The sequence below is a fragment of the Antechinus flavipes genome, chromosome 4 (assembly GCF_016432865.1).
Source record: "Antechinus flavipes isolate AdamAnt ecotype Samford, QLD, Australia chromosome 4, AdamAnt_v2, whole genome shotgun sequence".
Taxonomy (NCBI): Eukaryota; Metazoa; Chordata; class Mammalia; order Dasyuromorphia; family Dasyuridae; genus Antechinus; species Antechinus flavipes.
Window position 1 is genome coordinate 118,414,115 of NC_067401.1, and position 22,187 is coordinate 118,436,301.

Consider the following 22,187-nt stretch of genomic DNA (forward strand, 5'->3'; position numbering starts at 1 on the left):
CAAATACTCTCCATCATGCTAGTTCCTGTATTTCTCTCTTCTTAAAATACAGTGTTACCCCACCCTCCCCATTCACTTACTCTTTTTCTTTTGAATAAGGTATACCCATATCCAGAGTCACAATCCAATCATATGGATTATACCCCCAAGTTTTCACATGAGGTCAAATTTACCTCCTTGCACTAATACTTCTAATTATTAACAATTAGAGCAGGAATTCTAACTTCATTTTGGACCATATTGATTTTAGGTGTCAACTGATTTTGATTAAGACAAAAAGAGACATTTGCTTCAAGAGCAATAGTTTTTGATTCCTAACCATTTTTTCTTACCAAAGAATAACTTGGAGGAAAGGAGAGAAGTGATACAAGTCTCCTAGGTGTCTCCTAATTTTGTTTGCTTTTGTGATATTTTCCAGGGCCCTTTATTAAGTGACATGAGGTACCCAATACACAAAGAAGAATTTTTTTTTCATTATTTTCTCTGCATTTCTAATTAATCTGATTTGGTTTTTTGTATGGCAAATTTAAAAACAAATATCTAAAATTGGGCAAGCAACTATAACTTCAATTGTGTCTTCATTTGTGTGAAAAACCTTTTATACATTTCATACTGAGTCCCTATCACTTTCCCCAAAGCAGTTGTTCTAAATCTACTCTTCTCTTTAATCTTCAACTTACCTCTTACCCTTTCATCTCATCACTTTGCTCCTCTCAGCAAATTACCTCAGCTCCTATTTTACTGTGAGAACCCAAATCTTTTGACCTGGGTTGAGCTAACTACTAAACCCATTCACTCCCATCTCTTCCAGTCTCTTGGATCTTGCTAGTTGATTAACAACATAATCCAAAATACACTTCCTTTGGCCCTACTACCCTCACAGACTATCTTCTTATCTCATCCTCACTTCTTAAGCTTTTTTAGCCAGAGTAGCTTACTTCCCATTAGTGCTTCTTCATTTACTACTTACTACACTCTTCCAACCATCTGCAATCTGGCTTCTGTTCTCAAGCTTTTCACTGATATTCTCCTCTCTCAGGTCACCAATAATCTTTTTAAAAATTTCTCAATTACGTGCAAATTTTTTTTTAATATTTGAGTTCCAAATTCCCTTTCCTCTTTCATCCTTGAAAGGCAAGAAATTTGATGTAGATTGTAAATGCAGTCATGCAAAATATATTTTTATGTTAGCCATGTTACAAAAGGAAAAAAAAAACACCTTAAACCCCACAACAATCCAAAAAAGCAGGAATTAAGAAAGCATGCTTTGATCTGTGTTTAACTTTCATTAGCTTTTTCTTTGGAGGTACGTAGTATTTTTTCATAATAAATCCTTTAGAATTGTCATAGATCATTGTAGTGCTGAGAATAGCTAAGTGATTCATAGTTGATCATCAGATAGATAATATTGCTGTTACTGTGGTGTGATGTCTGCTGGTTCTGCTCATTTCATTTGTTAATTTAATTTAATTTTTATGATTTTTTTCCTGCTCACTTCATTTTGTATCAGTTCATATAAGTTTTCCCAAGTTTTTCTGAAATGATTCAGCTTATTTCTTATAGCACAATACTATTCCATAATAATCATAAACCATAACTTGTTTAGCTATTCCCTATTGCTACTAAAAAAAGATCTGCTATAAATATTTTTGTATTTTAAAATCTTTCTCCTTTTCCTTTGATCTCTTTGTGTTACAGACCTAACAGTATTATTGTGGGGTCAAAAAGTATGTATAGTTTTATAGCCCTTTGGGCATAGTTTGAAATTGTTCTCCGAAATTGCCGGACCAGTTCACAACTTCACCAATAGTGCATTAGTGTCCCAATTTTTCTACATCTCCTCCAGCATTTGTCATTTTCCTTTTCAGTTATGTTAACTAATCTAAATAGGTATGACATAGAATCTCAATTGTTTTAATGTGCATTTCCCTAATCAATAGTGATTTAGAGCATTTTTTCACATGACTAAAGTTATATTTGATTTCTTCATCTGAAAACTACTCGTTCTTATCCTTTGATAACTTATCAATTAGGGAAAGACTCATTTTTATAAATTTGACTCGGTTCTCTATATATTTGAGAAATTAGGCCTTTATCAGAGAAACTGCCAATAACCTTTTAATTGGCAATGCCAATAGTTTTTTCTCAGTCCTTATCCCTGCTTAACTCTTCCCTCCTATCTTTCCTCCCTCTGGCTTCTGTGACCCTCATCTTTTCTGATTCTTTCCCAACCTTTCTGACCAGAGTCCTAAACTAGTTTTTCATCCTTCTGCCACTCCCTATGCATGAACATTGCACAAAGCTCTGGCTTTCAGTGTTCTTCCCTTTCCATACTCTTCTAGGATGATCTCTTCTGTTCCCAGTGGTATAATAATCACATGTTTGCAAATGATTCTCAGATTGAAATATCTAGTTCTAATTTCTGCCCTGTGCTCCAGTTCTCCACCCAGATGCCTCCTGGACAGCTTCACCAGGTTTTCTCACTGGCACTTCAAACTCAGCATGTCCAAAACAAAACTCATACATCTCTCCTCCTCCCTTAAAAAATAACCCAAAACCCCCTCTTCTTTCCAACTTCCCTATTTCTACGACGATTGCTATTATTCTCCCAGTTACCCAGATTCAAAATCTATCATATTTGTCTCTTCCTGTTTTCTCATTCCCTCATATCTAATCAATTTGCTATGTCCTATGCCATCTGTTCCACTGGCTCAGCTTTTTCTTTCCCCTATACCTTTTGGTCAAGGTCTCATCAGCCCTTATCTGGACCACTGCAATTGCCTACTAACTCTCAGACACATCCTTAGCATACCTACTGAAATGATCTAGGGCACAGGTCCTACCATGTCACTCCTTGGTAAATCTACTTACATCTACTAGTTGTTCCTCTAACTCAACATGACATCTCTCTCAATGCATTTGTACAGGCCATTTTTCATCCCATGGCACTCCCTGATTTCCGCCTTTCAGGATCCTTATCAGGATTCTGGCTCCAGTACTATTTTATCCTGAGTCCCACTTGAAAGCATTCTCTTCTTTTTTTCTACTGTTTCATGAATAGAATATAGAATCCTCCAATGGCATTTGGTTTGATTCTCACCTGTTTTTCCAGTCTCAGTTCATATTACAACCCTTTATGGACTTCACATTCCAGCTAGACCAGACAGCCATTTCCTGAGCTCAATCTTTCATTTTCTGCCTCCATGGATTCACCTAGGCTGTCTTACCTAGGATACCCTTACTTTTCATTTTTGCCTCTCTGAATTTTTTCTTCAAAGCTCAGTGACTTCCTCCCCTGTAAGGCTTTTCTGATCCCCATCTTTATAACATTTGCCTTATATTTTAATTTATTAATGTGCAAATTATTTCTCCTAGCAGAATGTAAGTTACTTGTGGGTAGGGATTTTTGCTTTGGTCGTTGTATCCCCAACACCTAGTACTGCAGCTGGCACAGAGTAAACACTTAAATGTCTGTTGAACTGAATCTCATATATATATATATGTATATATATATATAAAATCTTCTATACAATAAAGTCCTTGAAATTAGAAATTATGATATTTTTTATCTTTTTATCAGTGGGGCCTAGAGTGGTAAACAGAGGTTAATATGTTGAAATGAAAAATTGCCATATTAGATTATTTTGAGCTGAAAGGTCTTTTATTTTCAAAACATCAGCATTTCCTTAGAGGCAGTTTTGAACTGAATAAATTCTGCCTCTCTAAGACATTGACAAATCTATTCTGCTCCTTTGCCTGGGGGAAGAAGCCTACAATAGCCTTTCTGAAAAGCTAGAATGCCAGCTGTACATTTTTTCTTACAGCCACCTCCCTATTGATTGATGTGAAATTTACTGTAACAAAGAGTTCAGGTTTACCATTGTTTTTAGGAATGTTTAGTTTTTTTGTTCTTGACTTTCTTTTGGTATGGTGGACCATTTTCAGTGCTCTATTTATTAAAGGTAAACTACAAAACTTTACATTTTAACTTTAAAATCAGAAATGCTTAATAATAATAATGACAGACTCCTTGACTAATAAGTAATTCTCTTTAATAATTGACTAATAATTAATGCTTCTCTTTGGCTCACTCTTTCTGTATGTCTAGACATCAATCCCTTCTACTATAGTTGTCACTGTAATTGTTTTCTTTGAATCTGTAGCATGGTACCTTCCTATACCTCTCCTTTCTTCTGAATTCATCTACAAAAACTAAACATTTTTTCTCCCTTCCACTTATTTTTTTTTTTAAATATCCCTCTCTGGTAGTCAATATTGAATTATATCACTAAAAAAATACAACTGAATATGGATTTAGGTACCACTTGCCGTGGGTCATTTTGCATAACATTTTAGTATTTTAAATAATGTACAGAGCTACTTACCCACAGTCCCTTCTGAGCCATCTGTTTCCTTTGGTATATAGTACATAGAAAGATCACTCTGAAGGACTTCATCTGATGTTGCTCTGGCTAAAGCAGCAGCCAAAAAGGAAGGGCAATTACTGAAAAAGATAAAGGGAAGGCAGACTTCAGCAAGAGTTCATAAAGCAGTGAATTTCATATAAAGCTGAAGTCATTTCAAAATCAGAAGGAATACAGGGAGATCAAAGTCGAAAAGGCCCCATATATACCAAAATAGTTGTAATAGTGTTTTTTGTGATAACAAAAGTAGAAAGAAAATGAGAACTCTTAGGTTGCAGAACATCTGAAAGAAATGTGGGATGTGATTGTAATGGAATATTATTCTGCTATAAGAAATGAAGGGGAGGGATTCAGGGAAATATGGGGAGGCGTATGAATGAATGCAGAGCAAAAGAAAAAAAGGAGAACCAGGAGAACAATAAATACAATAACTTCAATGATGCTAATAAAGATAACATGAAAAAGCAGCTAAATTCAGGTGATCAATTGTGGTCTCAGAGAGGAGAAAGAGATAGAGAGAGAGAGAGGAAAGAAAAGATGGGGAGGGGTTGTGAGGGAGAGGGGGGAAATAAGAAGGGAGTACATACAGCCTGTGGGGTTTTTAACTTTTTTTTTTTTTGGCCACTGAAAGGGATTCTAGAAATGTCAAGAAATGATTATGAAATTAAAAACAAATAGGCATCTAAAACAAAGGGGATAGAGTAGCAGTGTTTAAATCCTCCATTGCTAGGCAAAACATTTAGAAAGAGCCGTTTTGACAATTGTCAAATCAATTTAAACATTTGTTATGCATAGAACACCATATCAGGAGAGATGCAAAGATTAAAGAGACTGTGGCTCTTGCTCACATGGAGTTTGTAATCTACCCAAGGACATGTAAAGGATCTTTACTTAGGATAGGGCAGCTAGGTGGTACAATGGAATCAGGGGGATCTCTTATTCAAATGTGACCTCGGACATTTATTATCTATGTGACTCAGGGCAAGTCACTTAACTCTATTTGCCTTGTTTGCCTGATCTGTAAAACAATCTGGAGAATGAAAAATCATTTGTATCTTTGCCAAGAAAACCCCAGTAGGGTCACAAAGAGTTAGATATGATTGGAATAAATCTGCCCCAACTATCTATCACACAGGTAGGTCCTTATGAAACTCAGGAGTTCTGAGGCAATATACATTCAGGTAGAATGGTACCTAACAAAGAGTTTATTATTCTGAATCAATCCAATGGTCCTAACAGAGCCCCTAATCTTTTTTTAAAAAAATTATTATTAAAGCTTTTTATTTTCAAAACAAATGCATGGATAATTTTCAACATTCATGCTTACAAACCTTGTGTTCCAACTTTTTTCTCTCCCTTCACCCACCCCTTCCCTAAGATGACAAGTAATCCAATATATATTAAACATGTGCAATTCTTCTATATATATTTCCACAAATATCTATATCTCTATATATTCACAATTTTCACAATACTACACAAGAAAAATCAAATCAAAAAAGGAAAAAAATAGGAAAATAAAAAGCAAGCAAGCAAACAACAACAAAAAGAGTGAAAATACTATGTTGTGATCTACACTCAGTTCCTATACTCTCTGGGTGCAGATGACTGTCTTCATCACAAGATCATTGAACTGGCCTGAATCATCTCATTGTTGAAAAGAGCCACATCTGTCAGAATTGATAATCATATAGTCTTCTTGTTGCCTTGTACAATGATCTCCTGGTTCTGCTCATTTCACTCAACATCGGTTCATATAAGTCTCTCCAGGCCTCCCTGAAATCGTCCTGCTGATTGTTTCTTACAGAACAATAATATTCCATAATATTCATACATGATAACTTCTTCAGCCATTCTCTAGTTGATGGGCATCCACTTTCCAGTTTCCAGTTTCTTGCCACTACCAGGACTGCCAGAAACATTTTTGCACATGTGAGTCCCTTTCCCTCCTTTAATATCTCTTTGGGATATAATCCCAGTAGAAACACTGCTGGATCAAAGTGTATACTTTTTGAGCATAGTTCCAAATGGCTCTCCAGAATGGTTGAAGGTACTCATAATTCCATCAACAATGTATCAGTGTCCCAGTTTTCTCAATTTCCTCCAACATTCATCATGATCTTTTCCTATCATTTTAGCCAATCTGAGAAGTATGTAATGGTACCTCAGAGTTGTTGTAATTTGCATTTCTCTGATCAATAGTGATTTAGAGCATTTTTTTGTATGACTAGAAATGGTTTTAATTTCTTCATCTGAAAATTGTTTGTTCATATTCTTTGACCATTTATCAATTGGAGAACAGCTTGAATTCTTATAAATTTGAGTTAATTCTCCATATATTTTAGAAATAAGGTCTTTATCAGAACCCTTTAATGTAAAATTTCCCCCCCAGTTTATTGCTTCCCTTCTAATCTTGTATGCATTGGTTTTGTTTGTACAAAAACTTCTTAATTTAATAAATATAATCAAAATTATCCATTTTGCATTGCATAATGTACTCTAGTTCTTTTTTGGCCACAAATTTCTTCCTTCTTCACAGATCTGAAAGGTAGATTATCCTTTGTTTTTTAAATTTACTTAAAATATTCTTTATGTCTAAACATGAACCCATTTTGACCTTATCTTGATATGGGTGTTAGGTGTGGGTCAATGCCTAGTTTATGCCATACTAATTTCCAATTTTCCCAGAAATTTTGTTTTTGTTTTTGTTTTTCCTGAGCCATCTGGGGCTAAGTGACTTACCCAGGGTCACACTGCCAGGAAGTATTAAGTGTTTGAGGCCAAATTTGAACTCAGGTCCTCCTGACTTCAGGGCTGATGCTCTATCCACTGTGCCATTTAGTTGCCCCTTTCCAGCAATTATTGTCAAATAGTGAATTCTTATTCCAGAAGCTGGGGTCTTTGGGTTTAATCTTTTGGTGAATCTAGACCCCTTAATTCATTAGTATGGGAACTTCCACTGCAGAAACTCCCTTCACCAATGCAATCAGGAATTTCTCTGTAATTTATAGTCTTAAGAGAGTTTATGAGTAGATGCCCATCAACTGGTAAATGACTGAATAAATTATAGTATATGAACGTTATGCACTATTATTGTTATATAAGAAAAGATCAGCAAGATGATTTCAAAAAGATCAGCTAAATGAAGTGAGAACCAAGAGAACATTGTACACAACAAGATTATGTAATGATCAACTCTAATGAATGTGGCTTTTTTCAACAATGGTAATTCAGGCCAGTTCCAATAGACTTGTGATAAAGAGAACTCTGCATCCGGAAAGAGAACTGTGGGGACTGAATGTGGATCACAATATCATAACTTCACTTTTTTTTCTGTTTGCTTGCTTTTTTTTTCCTTTCTCATTTTTTTCTTTTTGACCTAATTTTTCTTGTGCAACATGATAAATGTGGAAATATGTATAGAAGAATTATGCATGTTTAACGTATATTAAATTACCTGAGATCTAAGGGAGGAGGTAGGAGAAAGGAGGGAGAAAAATTTGGAACATAAGGTTTTGCAAGAATGAATGTTGAAAATTATCCATGCATTTGTTTTGAAAATAAGAAGTTGTTATTTAAAAAAAGAGAGAGTTGCTTAGGGTTAAGAGTTAAGGATTTAGGGGTTAAGGTTGTTTAGAGGTTAAGAGCCTAGCCCAGAGTCTCAAAATTATGAAGTGATTATATGGGCTCTGAACTCTAGATTTTCCTGACTCCAGCTCTGAGCTTTTGAGTAATCCTTCTTAATTCCTTACTGTACACTTGAAAATGACTATTTTTATAAAGATTGTCTCATTTTACTCCCTTGACTTTATTGCCATATGACCAAACATTTATCCCCAATCACCTTTTATATATAATCACCCCCTTAGCCCCCCTCATCTTTTCAAGTTCTCTGAATTATAAAGGAAACTTTTTTGTTCAATTTCCAACTGTTTAGCTCAAAATTCATAAAAGCATGTTAAAACTTTAGAGAATGAGAGTATTAACCATCAGTTCCATTAGTGGCAGATGTATCAACTGCAAGACACTTTTAGTCTCTGTTAATTTTTTTTTCTTTTTTTGCCAGACAGAATGAAAATATTTTCAGCGAGGTAGGGAAGAGGATTATCTGACTAATATCTAGGGAAATGTTCAACATCAAGCTAGACATTTTATCCACACAGCTATTCCCATGTGACAGAAAGCTATAAACTAAGTCTGAATCTTTTCTCCTAATTTTGACTTTGAATTAAAACAGTGATTACTTCTGAAAAATCAGATTTGCAAATATATTTTAAAACAGTCACATCAGAGAATGTTTGATACCACTTAAACAGAATCATATCCTGTCATTATCCAGAGACTTACCAGGAGTGACTAATGCGCTAATAAGTGCCTCCATTCACCTTTTCTCAAACAGTACTAGGAAGATTAGGATCTATGAAGTTTTGACATTTGAGCAAATGTAAGATATATGTGGGTGCAGCAAAGTGACACAGGAGATAGAACTCTGGGCCTTGAGTTAGAACACTTATCCTCCTAAGTTCAAATCTGGCCTCAGACACTTAGATGTGCAAGCCTGGGAATAAGTCACTTAACTCAGTTTTCCTCATTTTTCTCTTCTATAAAATGGAGAAAGAAGTGGCAAATCTCTCTACTGTCTTTGCCAAGAAAAATCAAATAGGATCACCAAAGTAAAACACAAAATGACTGAACAACAACACCAATAAATATGTTTGACAAGAATTAAAGGAGCACAAATTTCTCTTGTTGAGAGGGGATGATTTAACCAATTCTACTGCCTTGAGACTTCTCTGAACTTTGTGTTAAGTTCTTTGTTTGGGAGGATCTCTGAAAAATATGAATATTTTGACTAATTCAGTCACCTCTTCTCCAAGTAGAAAATAGAATTATGTTTAATTAGAATAATGGTGGTAGTATCATCTGAAAGATGCTAGTCTAGAGTTGGAAGAAACCTAAATGGCCATGAAATTCAACTCCTTCATTTTACGGATGAGAAAACCTTCTGGGGAGATGAAATGAGTTGTTGAGGGTTAGGAAGGAAGGAAGTATCAGAAGTGGGATAATAACCCAGTTCCTTGAAGCAGGGACTGTTTTTTGCCTTTCTTTATTCCCTTAGAACTTTGAACAGTGTCCAGATATGGCAAATGTTTGCTGACTTCAGAGTTCTTTCCACTGTATCATGTTGATGAATTCCACTTGACTCTTCTGCAATCAGCAAGTTCAACTTTGTGATCATTTTAAATACCAGTATCATAATCATAGGATAATAAGATCCTAGATTAGAGCTGGAACTTTAAAGGCCATGGAGCCCAATTCCTTCATTTTATAGATGAAGAAATTGAGAAACAAAGAGGTTAAAACTTGGGAATATGCTCTCAGTTGGCTCTGTATACCACTTAATTCATTGGTACGGAAACTAACAGTACAGAAAGTCCTTCCACCAATGCAATTAGCAACTTCTCTGTAATTTGGAATCTTTAGAGAGTAACCTAGGTAAAAGATTGGAAATTGAGGGGCTGCTCATCAATTGGGGAATGGCTGAATGAGTAGTGATATAAGAATGTAATGGGAAGAAATGATGAACAGAAGAATTTCAGAAAAACCTGGAAAGACTTACATGAATTGATGCAAAGTAAAATGAGCAGAACTAGGAGAATACTGTACACTAAGAAATAATGTGTGATAATCAACTATGGATGACTTAGCTCCTCTCAGCAATGCAGTGATCCAAGACAAATTTCAAAGGATTCATGATAGTAAGTGCTATCCATCGCCAGAGAAAGAATTGATGAACCATTTTCATTTTCTTAATTTTGTGTTTTTTTTCTTTTCAGTCTGTTTCTTCTTTCACAATATGACTAATATGGAAATATGTTTTACATGATTGCATATAAATAATCTATGTCAAATTGTTCATTGTTTGAGGAAGAAGGGAGGGGAGGGAAAGGAGGAAGGAAGAAAAAATTGGAACTCAAAATTTTGTAAAAATGAATGTCAAAAATTGTCTTTACATATAATTGGAAAAAATAAAATACTATTGAGAGAGAGAAAGAGAAGGAGAGAGAAGAGGAGAAAAGAGGAGAAAAGAGAAGAGAAGAGAAGAGAAGAGAAGAGAAGAGAAAAGAAGAGAAGAGAGAGAAGAGAGAGAGAGAGAGAGAGAGAGAGAGAGAGAGAGAGAGAGAGAGAGAGAGAGAGAGAGAGAGAAGCCTAAGGGCAATAAGAGATTTAAATATTTGCCCAAGATTACAAAACCAGTAAATATCTGTGTGGGATCTGAATTCAGGTCTTCTGTACTTCAACTCAGGAATTCTAAATTGTTAAGTAATGCTCTTTACTTGAAATGGACTTGAAAATGATTCTTTATATTTTTAAAAAAATTTTATACCAGTGGTAGGGACAAGATGTGATTTGGAGTCAGGAAAACATGGGTTCCAGTCCAGCCTCTGGCACAAACTGTTTATGAGAGGACAAATCTCTTAATCTCTCAGGGCCCCAGGAAACAACACTCAAAGACTATAAATTACAGATGAGCTACTGTTTGCACCAGTTAAGAGACATTCCACACTGGAGTTTTCATAACCAATGAATTAATAGGTCTAGACTTTTCTCATCTAAATATACATACACATCTCACCTCTCCCCTTCAGCCTGATTCAATACAAATTACTTTACATTATCATATTTTTCTTAAACGTCCATCATTCCAACCATCCAGGGCTTTATATCTTTATAAAACAAGTCCATTAAAGAGAATGAATGCTCATTTAGTATTTTGTTCTTTGGTTTAGACCTCAAAGCACCCAATCAACCTTCCTAGCTTTGTGCAGATAAATGTAATTATTCTGTATTATGTGCCATTGGATCATTTTTAATTTGGCATAAATATCTTCAACTAAGAAAAGAGAGAAATTATTCATCAGCATTCTATTTATACTTCAATTGGATAGCTAATCATTTAAATAGGATGTTCTTTACCAAAGGAGTAGTGTCTTTGTATACATGAAAACATTTTAGAATTTCTCAGAGTACTTAATTTTCTATGGTTTTGCTCATAAGGAGGCTCCTAGGTTCAATAAAATTGTCACATAATGATACTTGTGAACAAACTATCATGGGAACTGTGAGAATTGAATGAACCATCTTGACTCCATCTTGTGACTCAATTCTTGTTCTAGCTCAGTTACCTTTCTATTTAATTATGTATCTGATTAAATATTGATACTTGGGAGAGAGAAAGTGGAATAACTTTTCTGATTTCAGGAAATTGTACCTGTTGACTCTTCCCTTCCCAACTTGGAATTCCTTCAAAATCTTTCCTCCAATTAGAAATCAGATTACATAATCTTGTATCCTGCTTTGTATCCTGTTAATTATTTTCCTTTAATGCATAACAATCTGTTTTCCCTTGTATTCAAGTCCAATGCCAAGCTGAGGAGGCCTGATCCCAATTTGTTATGTAACTGGCATGCATTGCTTAATAAATCAATATTCTCAAACCTGTTTCCTCAGTTATTTCAGATTTCACCATCCTGCTACTTTAAGCTAACAAATAATTTTACTTCACAGTTGACTACATACAAATTCTCAACTCAACTAGCTTGCGCTGAAATCTTTGGAATTTCACTTTATATAGGCCACAGTCACAAAGTTCTGATTATTTATTCCTGCTATTAATGCTAATCTACTGTTAAAATGATGTATTTTAATTTTTGGCCAGTACATCTTTTAGCTTACGTTGCCACCCTGTTTGTAGTCTTAAAAAAAAAAAAAGGCACAAAACCAAAACCTGTCTAGAAGACTATTTTATGATTCCCAAAAAGACACGGATTGTGTTATAATGCACAAACCACACACTTTCTGTGGCTAGGTCTTTAGTCAATGTTTACACAAATTAATTTTTTTTGTCAGGTTTTTCCTAAATGATTCGTTTTGTAAAAGTCAGGCAGTGATACAGCAGAATGTGAAGACAGACACAGATGTTCTGTCATTATGGGAGCATGAAAATCATTCTTAGAATCTGTGGATTAATGCTATATTCTCTGCCGAATGACAAATCTCAGGAAAGAGCATGTAAGTTTTCTATGTAAGACATGACTACTTTCCTGTTTAGATTTCACACTGGAGAATGTAGAATCAGCAACATGGACTACATTAAAGAAAACCTTTAGGATTTCCCCACAGTAAACACACAAGTTGGTGGTTTTTCCTTGCAGTCTGCCTTTGGTTGCTAAAGCAATCAGGGAAAGTTCCTCATAATAAATGGCAATAACCCCAACCCTCAGTAAAGCAGTGTTATCTCATAATTCACACCATGTGCTATCTCTATTTTGCTATAGAATTCAAAAGATTAGATGCTATCTCAGCAACATAGCCTGACTCTGAAGGCTGGATTTCATACTGGTTGCATACTGGGTAAGTTGACACTTTTCTGGGAGAGAATGAAAATTACAGCATCTAATAGCTATGTCCAATCTTAAGAAGCATTATAAAATGATGGGACTGGGAGTCAGGAAACCGGTCCCAAATCTACTGTTAACTGGCCACATGATACTAAGCAAATCATTTAATTTCTCTGGTCCTCTATTTCCTCCCTTAAAAAACAAAGGAACTAGGATCTTTATATTTCTTTATATGTAAGAAATATATATTTCTTTCTTACTCTAAAATATAACTTTCTGATTCTAAATGTCCAGAATACATTTGGGTATGATAGTATTTTAACTTATTTTAGCAAGCTGACAAGAGTTAACTTATTAAAAGTACTAGAAATGACAAAAATAAAAACTTACATTTCTATAGCAATAATTAATTTTTAATTTGCCATAAATGATTAATTAAACTAAAATGCATTAAGTTAATTACTTATTAATAAATTAATTTTGTTAACTTATGGCAAATAATAATTTTAGATTTCCAAAGAGCTTTCCTCACTCCTGTGAGATAGGAAGCTCAGAGAAACTAATCAAGAACAGCCCAAGTGGATGGTTAACAGAATTTTATACCTCAGACCCTAAGGACCACGTTAGATACACAAAAGCAGGTATTAATGAGACCCTTTCCCTCGTGTACATGCTAGTATTTTCTGTGTGCACACAAGAGAATACAAAATTTAAGGCTGCAAACTGAATTCTTGTTCTAGCCCAAGCCAGGCAACATTTTCATTACAATGCCAAACCTACACAAGTCACTAAAGACATTATTAGATAAATTAGAGGTTTGAAAGAACAGCCTTCCTGACACTGGTAGTGTGGGTGTCTGCGTAACACCCACAGCTGCAGTTCAGCAGTCTTGGCAGGGCATTGCTAAGGTAATAAGAGACTCTGAAGGTGGGAAGTTTCCATCAATTAACTTTGAGAGAAACCATCTGAAGCAGACTCAACTCAGCCCACATATTGAAATGATGTTATCTCCTCAATGTGCCCTTGTTCTAGAATGACAGAACTGAAACGATGAAAAATTTATGATCACTTCCTTGGAATTATTCATCTGGGTGCTAAGTCTAGAATAACACACTAAACTAAAAATAAAGAAGGCAAATTTGCCACTATCTCAAGATGTATTAAAATGGCTTAGACTTTTTTTTTTAATCAATTCTTATCAGATAAAACAGAGCCCAGATCAGGAAAGACATTTTCCTTTTCAAAGATGCTTTCTTTCCAAGTTAGCAACCATCAGCGTCACTACCCCACCTCCGCCCCCAGAGTTAACTGACAGTGATATCTGTCCGTCAGACATTCTCTTAATAAAGCTTGTCTTCCTCTGCCTGTGTACTGGTGGCTCCTGACTGGCCAGTTTCAGAGGTTTCTTCTTTGACTATTATAGCACAAAGATCTTTCCCTGATGCTTTCGTCAAAGTAATGTTTACTTACTGTGATTCACCCAGATGGTTTGACGCTTAAAAGGGACAGAAACTAGGCTCTCCTCTATGCACAGAAGCCTGGGGAATTTATTGAAGAATGTGATATTTTTAAAGCCTGTTTCCATTTGATGGTAGACAGGTATCACAGTGGACACATTGCTTGCTACTCAGCAAGTCGCTGATGTTCACAGACAAGAGAATCCCTGCCATCAGCCTTTTCCTCACTCTTTCTCTTTTGTGACCAAAAATAACAATGGTACAAGTCTCTCTTTTCCTGTTTTGCTTTCTCTGTGTTTATGTGTTTTACATGTTGCCATGGAAGCTTCCCAACACATTGGGTACAACATTTATGGCAAACTTATGGAAAGACATAGATAAGAGTCACATGAGATGGGTGGGAATGAGCGGGTGGTGGTCTGCATCATGGGAGGCAACATGAAAAACCGTGAGATCACAGTTCTGTCTGAGAAGGTTTGTCTGTGCCTTGGATTCTTGGAAGGAAATCTTCTTATGAGCAGGCATTAGTGTATGTTGTTCAGCATTGCACATTGTGTTTATATGCAGCTAAGCAACTTGAGCTAATATTAATTTAAAAAATGGCTAAAGCCAATCAAGGTCACATATACTGTTTTATCAAAACAATGTCTTTGTTTAAACTCGTCTCAACTTCATTGCAGTCATTACTGTCTTAATAATCTCATTCTGTCTTTAATATTCTTAAATTTCAAAGTGTGTATGAGCGAAACATTTTTGAAGAATAATTTTCAGGAAAAGGGGGAAGCAAAGAGAATAAACATTAATTAAGCTCCCACTATGTGTCAGGCACTGTGCAAAGTGCTCTACACATATTATTTCAGTGAGGCATCAGATCCTACTAGCCTAATCAATGCTAATCAATAAAGCTTGGAACAGAACTCTTATTTGGTCAAAATTATTCCCAATTTAAGAATGATGATCTAAGCTTGATTGAGCTTAAATTCTGGAAGATCACAGTCTAACTATGAATACATAAATTATATAATGCCCATTAAAAAAATACTTAAATATCCTCTTATTTACAGTATCCTGTCAACACCTGCAAAGCAATAATTTATTTTTGGTCTTTATCTGTGTTGTCATTAGTGGAAGAAACTCCCACTGGGGAAACATCCTCAACCAATGTTGAAAGAAAATGTTCTGAAATTTAGTTTTAGGGAGTTGCCTGGGGCACTGGGAAATTAAATGAGTCTTTTAAGGGTTGTGATAGAAATATATTAGAGTCCAGACTTCAGTATCCCTGACTCTGAGAACTATTCTCTATCTACTTATGAATCCCATTGGCCAGGAGGCTAATGGAAAAATGTAGTTTTTCCCAAATGGAAGGGAGAGGAAGCCTGAGAACTTTGGATTTGGGGGGAGCAAAGGCACAAATGCCAGCAGCCAGGCTATTGCCAATAAAAGGTACTTCATCTAAGAAGGTGAAAACCCAATCTGGCTCTCTGACGCAATCCAGCTGGGATGTGCCTGAACAGACTTTTGCTGTTTCCTTTACTGTCATTGATATTGAGATCTGGTGAATTTATCTCCTCTCCAATAATCTCCATCCTCTGTCTTGTCACCTGGCAACCTAGTATCACTTTAATTTTCAGTAGTTTTCTGCATTTTGTTTATTTGATATATGTACCTTTACCAAGAGTTTGGGCTCTAGATAAAACTAAGTTAATTTTGATTGCATTCTGAATAAGCGTTTGCTATAAAAGAGGAGACTACACAACAACCAATAACAAAAAGGAATCCATGGACCAAAAGGGAATCTATGGATTTAACTGAGAGCTTATATTGAAGCTCTCTCTCTGAAGACACAAAGAGCTTCACCATAGACCAGAGAAAGAAAACTCAACCAGAGGGCCCCAAGTGCTTGGCAAAACTCCTTAGTGTAGCCCAAACCAAATTAAAAGATAATGGGGAAATATTTTTTAATTTAATATTTTATTTTTCCCCAGTTACATGTAATAACAATTTTAACATTTTTTTCAAATTTTGATTTTAAATTCTCTCTCTATCCCCTCCCCTGCCACTGAGAAGCAAGCAATTTGACATGGCTTATACACGCATCGTTGGATACAACACATTTCCACATAAGTCATTTTGTGAAAAAAAAAATACAGACAAAAAGCCAAGAAAACTAAAAAGAAAGTATCTTTCATCTGCCTTTAGGTTCTATCAGTTTTTTCTCTGGAGATGGACAACACTTTTCATCATAAATCTACACAATTTTCTTGGGTCATTGTATTGCTGGAGAGAGCTAAGTTATTTTTAGGGAGTTGCCTGGGGCACTGGGAAATTAAATGGGTCTTTTAGGGGTTGTGATAGAACCAGAATATTGTACAATATTAGCACTATTGCTAACAGTATTGTAACAGCAATAGCTTATTTCACTTTGTATCAATTCATGTAAGCGTGGGAAATATTTTTCAAACAAATTAAATGTGGATCACAACATAGTATTTTCACCTTTGTTGTTGCTGTTGTTTGCTTGCTTGTTCCCCCCCCCCATTTTTCCCCTTTTAATCTGATTTTTCTTGTGCAGCATGATAAATGTGGAAATATATTTAGAAGAATTGCACATTAACCTATACTGGATAGCTTCCTGCCTAGGAGAGGAGGGAAATAAAGAGGGAAGGAGAAAAAATGTGGAACACAAGGTTTTACAAAAGTGAATGGTGAAAACTTTTTGCATGAATTTTGAAAAATAAAAAGCTATTATTGGTTTTTTTTTTTTGCTGAGATAATTGAAATTAAGTGACTTGCCCAGGGTCACACAGCTAGACAGTGTTAAAAAAGCTATTATTGTTAAAAAAAAAAAACAGAAAAGAAATTAAAATGATATAATAAAGATAATATAAATGGTTTTCTAAGTCAATATGCAGCCCACAGGGATAAGTTTATATTCAAGTTTAGTACCACATTATAAGGTGATTTGCCCAAGTTAATTCACTTTTTATTGATAGCATAGTGAGGAGAAATTTTTTCCTAGATCTTAATGAAGATGAAAACATAATTTGTCTAGCTACCCATCTCTTATTCTTTGCTGTGGATCGAACTGCTTCTTTCATAGGCAACTAATAAATTCCATTAGACAGAAAGAGAACCAAATGCCTACTATTCAGAATAAATAAATTTTCTGGTCAATAAACTTACTAAAGAAAATCAGTTCCAAGCCTGCAATTGAACCCTCAAATTTAATTTCAGATTACAAGAAATTAGATTACTGTGCTTCCTACAAAAAATGTATATTCAATGAGTTGAAAAATGCTTATCTAAAAAATCAAATCATAGATTAAGAGATGAACAGTATAGAAACTTTTGGCCAGTAAAGGATCTGAAGAAATTTCAGTAGGATGATCAATGAGTAGGAATTGAATTCTATACTTTTGATGTCACTTATTCACTCTATAATCTTTGGGGTTTTATTTTTGAAATTCATATTATCCATGCCTTCAATTTCTTTTCCCATAAAATCTGAAACTTTAATTTCAAAGCCTCTATATTTCCTCCATTCTCTGAGATTATATCACTCTGTGATTTCAATTTCTGTCCTTCATAGTCTTGATCCTGTTAGCAGTGGTGTGCTGGAGCCAACCTATGTTGCTTCTTCCCAGTTCATCTTCATTCATGCTAGACCTGTTACCCTCTCCAATCCTTCCATTGTGTTTCCTTCCTATTATTCAATTATCAACAAAATAACTTCATATTAGATTGCTTCTTTTCCATTACCTTGAATGTAGTTCTATGTATGTTATTTCCCTGCTTTCCATGTGAAATATCCAGCTCATAGGGACTCTGCGCCACTAATTGTTTTGATGGGGGAAGGGATAATTATAACTGTTTCCTGAGCTTAATGCAAGTTCATTAGATTATACATCAGTATAATTTTTTACACATTATGGATTATGTTTCCTACAATCCAAGTTTTACAGGATTATTTTCTTCCTTCAAGGTTTAGTCCAGATGACACTTCTTCACAGTGGAGTCTCCATTGGTTCCTGTAATTCTCAGCACTCTCTTGCTCCTCAATTTGCCTTTTATTACATTTAATTGTGTACAGTTGTAAACTCCTCATGTAAACTATTTTTGTCTTTTAAGTATTGTAATGCTTAAAAATGCTTGTCTTCAGATTTTATGGAGATAACACTGGTATACATCAGTGAAATGTATGGAAGTTTTTATATAACTAACTCTCTTCTGCCTTCTCCTTCCTGCTTTCTAATTTCATGCCAGAAAACCAATGAAAGTTCAAACCAGGCAAAGCTTGTAGGCAGATGACAAACCCCTACTTTCTGCACTACATGGGTAATATATATGTATAGCCCACTACAGATAAAACCACAATTTAAATAGATTGTTGGGAAAAAACTTTTTTTTTTTCATTTTCATAGGACTTTTGTGGTTTTTTCCTTTTTATTCAATAAATAATGTTTCAGATATGTAACCAGACTTAATCAGAATCCTAGAATAAAGATCAATTGGGAGAAATAAACAAAAAATATTACTTGACCTCCCAAATGAGATGTTATTCAATTGTATTTGATTGTTACATTCCCATATGCAAAGGTAGGAGAGGCAGGTAGGTGACATAGTGAATAGAGCACTGGACCTAGACTAACAATGACCTGAATTCAAATCTAGCCTCAGACACTTAAAAGCTACTGGATCCTGAGACAAGACACTTAATTTCTGTTTGCCTCAGTTTCCTCAAGTGAAAAATGGGCATAGTAAGAATAGATACCTGTCAGAGTGAGTGTGAAGATCAAGTAAGATAAAATTTGTAAAGCATTTAACTGTTCCTGGCACACAGTATAAATGCTTATTCTTTTCTTTTCTTTCCCCTAGGAAAGCATCACAATTACATAGAGGAAAAAAACCACTTAAAAACCCACAAACACACTAAGAATAATAAGACAAAAGATAAGGAAAAAAGAAATGACAGCATTTTCTGCAACAACAGAAAAACCCACTCCCTTTTAGAGGAGACTGGCAGGTCTTTAAAGACAATTGCATTCCACTTAGTACACCCTATGGGTAGGGAGGAGAGCTATAGGGGCCATCCCAGGGAACATGTGCTAGAACGCATATAAACTTCCAGGGCCTGTTGTTTTTCTTTTAAAAGAAATTTTATTTTGATTTTTTAAAAATTTAGTGAACCTTTATTTTTTCTCCCTCTCATGTGAAACTGAAAAAAAAATGATTTGACATGGGTCCTTTCCTTCTTTCTTTTATCTCTTTTGGACATAGCATTTACTTACCAGCAAATTCTATCACTAGTAATGATATTACTGGGTATGCATATCTAGTGACTTTTTAGGCATAGTTCCAAATTGTATCCCAAAAGAGTTAAACTAAGTCATAACTTCATCAATAGTGTATTAATGTGGGCTCCCTTCTCCCCATTAAAAAAAATCCTCTTCAACATTTGTCATTTTCTGTTTTTTTTTTCATATTTGCCAATAACAGGGAGAATTTTTGCATTGGAGAGAATAACTACTAACTGGGAAAGAACCTCAACTCCTGGATGAACTTGTCAGAAAACATAGACTTTTGGGCAATTGTTTGGGAAGTGTAGAAGCAAGGTGAAATGTAAAATGCCTATTCATTAGTTCTGCAAACTGCTTCAAGTTCTGAAGTTAAAGTCCCTACCTGCTGGGAGACTAGAACAATACCTATGTTCTTGTTGCTCTTGGTTTAAATCTCTGTTAATGTAAGAATCTTTTGTGGGAAGGAGATAAATAGCCGTCCTATACCTTAATTGTATCATACACTAGGTAACTTTTAACTTCCTTTCCCTTAGGATATCTTAGACATGAGATAAAAATCTAAGTTTTAAGTAATTTTCCTTAGGCGTCTAGGGTATGAATATAAAGAGACAAGAAGAGTGGGGAAAAGAACATGATCCTTCTTTTAGGTGGCCAGGTGCTAATTATGCTTGAATGCAGAGTTGTGAGGAAGTCCTGAATAGAGAAGAAATAGTACTCCCATCCCTTGGCCTCAATAGTAGTTTTTATTGTTACACTTCCATAAATTTTCATCTGTTCAATCAACTATTCCATAGCACTTATATTTTTTAAGTACCAAGGACTATTAGGTTTTGATTCAATGAACACTCTGACATCTAAAAACATAAAATAGAAATGATCTAATTTTCAGAAGCTAAATCTTGCTTCATCTTAAATTGTTTAAGAAAGAATTGTTCAGTCTCCATAAATTGCTACTATTGACAACAATGTAGTTCTGATCTTCTTGAGTCTTCCATGAGTCTTCTGAGTCTACTTGTTGGACTAAGAAATATTGTTTAACAATCTATCAGACTGATTCTATTGTCACTACAATATTCTGTTATTGGGAAAGTGTTTTTTTTTAAATTCTCATCTCTATAATATTTCTTTTCTACCTGATACAAATCCTCTGTGAACCCATTATTTTACCTTTCAGTGAACATGACTGAACAGATTCATGACTGAACGGTCATGAATAAAGAAAGTTTTATCTTGGCTTATAAATATCCTGTAATATAGGACAGACAGAGAAATCAAAAGTATTATAATAGAGATAGCCACATGACCATGAAAAGACTTAAATGAAGAGAAGGAAATACTTCCATGTTAATAATTTACTTTCATGATGGGAAATTATAACTCAAACAAGAAACAATTACTTTTGCTAGAAATATGATAAAAATTTTAGCTATTCCCAGATGTATCTAAAATGTTGCATCTTTAGGAATTTTAGCTTTTCTTTTTCATAGTACAATATCCCAGGTTTACACCTACACGCGCACACACACACATTTCAATCCACAAAAAAAATTAGACCAGCTTTTCCTATCCAGTGACATAAGTATCCTGAAACAGTCATCCGTTTAATATTTACTAAGTACCTCCAAGTACAAGTCATTGCATTGGGTACACAAGTCTAGCAGCTATGATTGAGCTGATGCAATTGTGCTGATAGTTGTTGGTCAGTTGTGTCCAACCTCTCAAGGACCGATTGGGATTTTCTTGGTAAAGATATTGGTTTGCCATTTCCTCTTCCAGCTCATTCTACAGATGAGGACATTGAGACAAACAGGGTTAAATAACTTGCCTAGGATCACATGACTATTTAGTGTCTCAGGCTGGATTTGAACTTACTTCTTCCCAACTCCAGACCTGATGCTTTATCTGCTAACTGCCCCATTGTGCTGATTCCTTCTTTCTGGCACCTACCCTATTTGGGGACACATCATTCTTTTTCAGCTCCTCTTTTTGGGTGAAACTTTTTCTTTAGTCAACAAGCTCAGCTTTGCAACTAGGACATAGCTTTGTTTTCCTTTCAATCCTACTTCAGGGAAGGGAACAATGGAAAGAGAAATTGAAAACAGGAATATGGCACTACTTCTCACAGCAATCACAACCTACCTCAACCACAGCCATTAAATATGTTTGTCTAAGAAGCAATATGGATCCATATTTTCCTTTTTCTCCTCTGTGACTCTGCAAAAATACATTTCACTAATGTCTTTCTTCAGCTCTAAGCCCCCATTTTACCAGAAAAGATCCCAACAATAATAAAATCTGTCTTTCATCTGTGCATCTTATCACCTATTGCCTCTCCCTCTGCCACTATTCATTACAAGGATATACACAGATCAGCAATCAATGATTCATGCTTCATTTTGGATAAACCTGTTTCTTTTAAAACAAAAGTAAAATAGCAAACAAAATTTTAAGAGCCATGAACTGGGAATAGAGGCTCAGTGTTCTAAGAAAGTCTGAGAATGAAGCAAAGGACCAGAAGATGCAGTTATCACCCATTCTTTTCCCAGCAGCATGAATGGCTCCAAATACTCTGCAGAGGTGTCTTCTGCATCACCTGGATACCCAGTC

General features: G+C 35.1%; 1 protein-coding gene across 1 annotated transcript in view; it reads right to left on the reverse strand.

Annotated features, from left to right (window-relative positions):
- The window catches only part of PPM1E (protein phosphatase, Mg2+/Mn2+ dependent 1E), a 203,654-nt gene that overhangs the window by 31,796 nt on the left and 149,671 nt on the right, over window positions 1-22,187 (reverse strand). The window contains exon 2 of the mRNA XM_051994154.1: window positions 4,386-4,504. Coding sequence (XP_051850114.1) covers window positions 4,386-4,504 — 119 coding nt within the window. The remainder of the gene's footprint in view (window positions 1-4,385; window positions 4,505-22,187) is intronic.